Source organism: Pinus tabuliformis, chromosome Q (assembly GCF_031772625.1).
Source record: "Pinus tabuliformis cultivar Carrire ecotype Pingquan chromosome Q, CPIR1, whole genome shotgun sequence".
In the NCBI taxonomy this organism is placed as follows: Eukaryota; Viridiplantae; Streptophyta; class Pinopsida; order Pinales; family Pinaceae; genus Pinus; species Pinus tabuliformis.
This window is the reverse complement of record NC_142296.1, coordinates 47,262,874-47,266,303: the sequence shown is the minus strand read 5'-3', so window position 1 is coordinate 47,266,303 and position 3,430 is coordinate 47,262,874. Positions and strand designations below refer to the sequence as shown.

The 3,430-nt window shown below is 37.2% G+C and overlaps 1 protein-coding gene across 1 annotated transcript; it reads right to left on the bottom strand.

The window, feature by feature from the left end:
• Nucleotides 1–2,006: 2,006 nt before the first annotated feature.
• LOC149218231 (auxin-induced protein 5NG4-like) lies at nucleotides 2,007–3,139 on the bottom strand. The gene is made up of 4 exons (XM_089382365.1): nucleotides 2,871–3,139; nucleotides 2,596–2,757; nucleotides 2,333–2,484; nucleotides 2,007–2,260 (listed from the first exon to the last, which is right to left on the bottom strand). Exons 1-4 carry the CDS (start codon nucleotides 2,895–2,897, stop codon nucleotides 2,068–2,070), a joined length of 534 nt encoding a protein of 177 aa, XP_089238491.1. The 5' UTR covers nucleotides 2,898–3,139; the 3' UTR covers nucleotides 2,007–2,067.
• Nucleotides 3,140–3,430: the final 291 nt, after the last annotated feature.

Below are 3,430 nucleotides of genomic sequence, written 5' to 3'. Positions count from 1 at the left end.
AAAAGATGGGTCCTATCGTTGTGGAACTTTTAGATAAAGATTCATGCACAAAGCTGAACAAGTTGGATAAACTTAAATCTATCTTAACCTTCATATGTTACTTGTCTCAAAATATCATAAAAGCATTGCGATCTCATTGTTTACACCTTCAATTTTTAATTCCTATCGGTGCTTACTTAATTTAGGGTTAAGATACATTTATGCTGATGTTGAAAACTTCCAAAATTCAGAGAGTTAAAAGTGATTGGTGAAAGCCATGTCAGAAGATCAGAATAATATTTCTTTCAAATTTTCGCAGAAGATCAGAACAATATTTCTTTCAAATTTTCTCCAAACAAAGAAATGTATGGATCATTGTCCCAAAACTTGCTGGCAAATAGCAAGCAAAAACATCGATTACTAGTTAACTTTTCTCCAAACAAAGAAATGTATGGATCATTGTCCCAAAACTTGCTGCCAAATAGCAAGCAAAAACATCGATTACTAGTTAACTTTTCTCCAAACAAAGAAATGAATGGATCATTGTCCCAAAACTTGCTGGCAAATAGCAAGCAAAAACATCGATTACTAGTTACGTCGTAAGGCGTTTCCCTCTGAAATCAACTCCCCTCTCTGCCTACCTGTCATCTTTATACGCCATAGGATTATATGTTAGACGATTGCAAAGGTTTCAGCCGTTAGATTAGAAGCTGAAACGGTTTGCGCACTGGTCTAATGGTTACAAATTCGTTGCTGAATCTGTCTCTGAAAATTAGTTGCTGAAACGGTTTGCGCACTGGTCTAATGGTTACAAATTCGTTGCTGAATCCGTCTCAGATCTAGATTTCCAAAAGGTCTCAATTTAATTCGGATCCGAATGACCACAGGTATTTTTCGAAATTTGTGCTTATCCACTGAATTTTTCTGAGCTGAAGACTCTAGGAGATTCCTTAAATGCCCTAATCTGAACGCGTTTAAGTTCATATTATTTGGTGTTACAGATTTCAGACAGTTTCGTGAATTTTAGTTCAGAATTTATGTTCTCTAGTCTGGAAAAGCAGAGCATAAGGTGTTTGATTTCTAATGGCCGACTACTGATGCTAAAATTGTTTAGGCAAACAGGCGTTTACTGTGCATAGAACTCCTGGCACAGGAACCTTTTTGCACATTTCGGTGAAATAGACTGTAAAACCAAAGGAAATGACAATCGAAGCCGAGTCTTCTCTGTTTTCTTCCAGAAACCCTCGCGTTAGCCAGTGCTATGAGCAGGACAACGCGTTCCCTGCTTCTGCTCAGGCAAAGCCAATCGGCTTCCTGAAAACACAGGAGAAAACTGATCCTTTTCATGCTCTGTACAAGGTCCCGATTGGAGACACCCCTTACGGTAGAGCCAAGCACCTTCAGGTGAACTATTTTGTCAGATGTTTCTTAGAACACACTATTTTATTCATACCTTCTGTGTGAAAGATCAAATTAATCGAAATTTTGAGGATACAGCTCGTGGAAAAGGATCTTGCTGGCGCCATTCAAAATCGGTGCAACCAACTCTTTATCGAAATTAATCCATGTAGAACCCTGATAAAGTGGTGAGCAGCATTCATCAGAAATGATTCAAATGATAATATTAAAAAGATTTCAAAATGTAGTTAATGCTTTACAAATTCCCACTTACCAGCAGCTGGTGAGTTGTGAGCATTCACTGACTATACATCATACAAATGATAATGTAAGGATTCAAGAAGATTTCAGAATGTACATTTTCATAGTTTATATGTACTGTTTTTTTTTTTCAAACTGTGCAATAAGTTTTTGTCTAATTTGTCAGGTAACCACATTACCTATGAATCTTGTTAGCATTGAACAACCGAGAATAATACACAATAGTGTTATAGTGTTGGAATTCTCAGTGATTCTATTGTGTTAATGACTAAATGTTTATTACAAACATTGCAATTTTTCAACAAAATGTCAAGAATGTTAGTGTAGTAAAGGTGTTTTCACATCCACTACTTCAGAAGTAGTTCTACTGTGTTAATGACTAAGTGTTTATTACAAACATTGCAATTTTTCAACAAAATGTCAAGAATGTTAGTGTAGTAAAGGTGTTTTCACATCCACTACTTCAGAAGCAGGAGGTGGGTGCTGATTTTTTTCTCCTTCTGTTGCTATGGCTATATCTGCTTCTTCGTCAGAAGATATTTTGATCTGGGTAGCATCGTCTTGGCTTTTGCCCCACAGAAAAAGGTAGAGACCAATGAATATAAGAATCACGCCCATCAAACTATTCCAATGCAGGAAAATCAAGCATTTCAGTTAATTAATTTTGTAAATCAGTAGGCAGAATGACAGACACCTTCCCAGACGCAGCGTTTCTCCCAGAACTATAGATGATAAAATTGCTAAGCACACGGTAGACACTGGGCGGAATACTGTAATGAATACTGGCCCTCGTTTTTGCAAACACCATAACTGTAATGGAAATGCCATTGCATTGAATATGATTCCCTGCCAAATTGAATTAATCTTCCACAAATCAGCTTAACCACCTAACAAAAATTTAAGTTATTCATGGCTGGGAAAATTGAGGAAGAACATCATTCATGTATGTAGACTTACTGCAGCGACCACAGTCAAAATCCCAGCCCTATCCAGTATCCATGATGTTGGAATGATGCCTCTGTCAAGAATGGCTATTAGGAGAGCATTTTGGATGGAGCCTAGAATGGCAGTAATTGATGTAAGGGATAGTGTGGCTGGAAACTTCTTCAATGTCTCAACCTGCACATGAAATTATAATCATACATTTGATTGGGTGGGGAGCTCTGAAACTTCTAAATACAGAAAAGGGTTATAATTAGGTATCAATTTAATATGCAAGGTGGTAGGGAGACCTGCAATATCATGGTAGTGGATAACATTATCACTGCTGAGATAAGGTAAATACACCCTCTAATCTGGTTGCGTGAATCTCCCTCGTGTAGAATGGTTTCCACTAGGTGTACTATATTAGTGTTGGAAACTGATGTTGATTGTCCCCACAGAGGCTAGAGTTGGGCTAGAGTAGGACCTTGAAGGAAACTCATAGCCATTGCTCCACCCACACAAATTACAGTTCCCAGAATTTTGGCTCTGCTGCGAATACACATAACGTCTACTTTCTCCATCCTACACATTTGACACTCACATTAGATTTTGGTCATAATAAATCTAAATGATGTAATCAACTCCAAATGAAAGCATCAAATATTTTAGCTTTTATGGCCGGACTCTAGCGATACAATTGTGAGTGAGATTGCCATCTTTGGTTGTTTGAAATATATTATTGATTCCATAAATGGATTGAACACTTGAGACAATCTTGGAACACCTACATTATGCAGGTTACACAACTCAAATATGTAATTGTAACAAATATCTACCGAATTTTGAGCAAAATTGACCAAAACTTAGA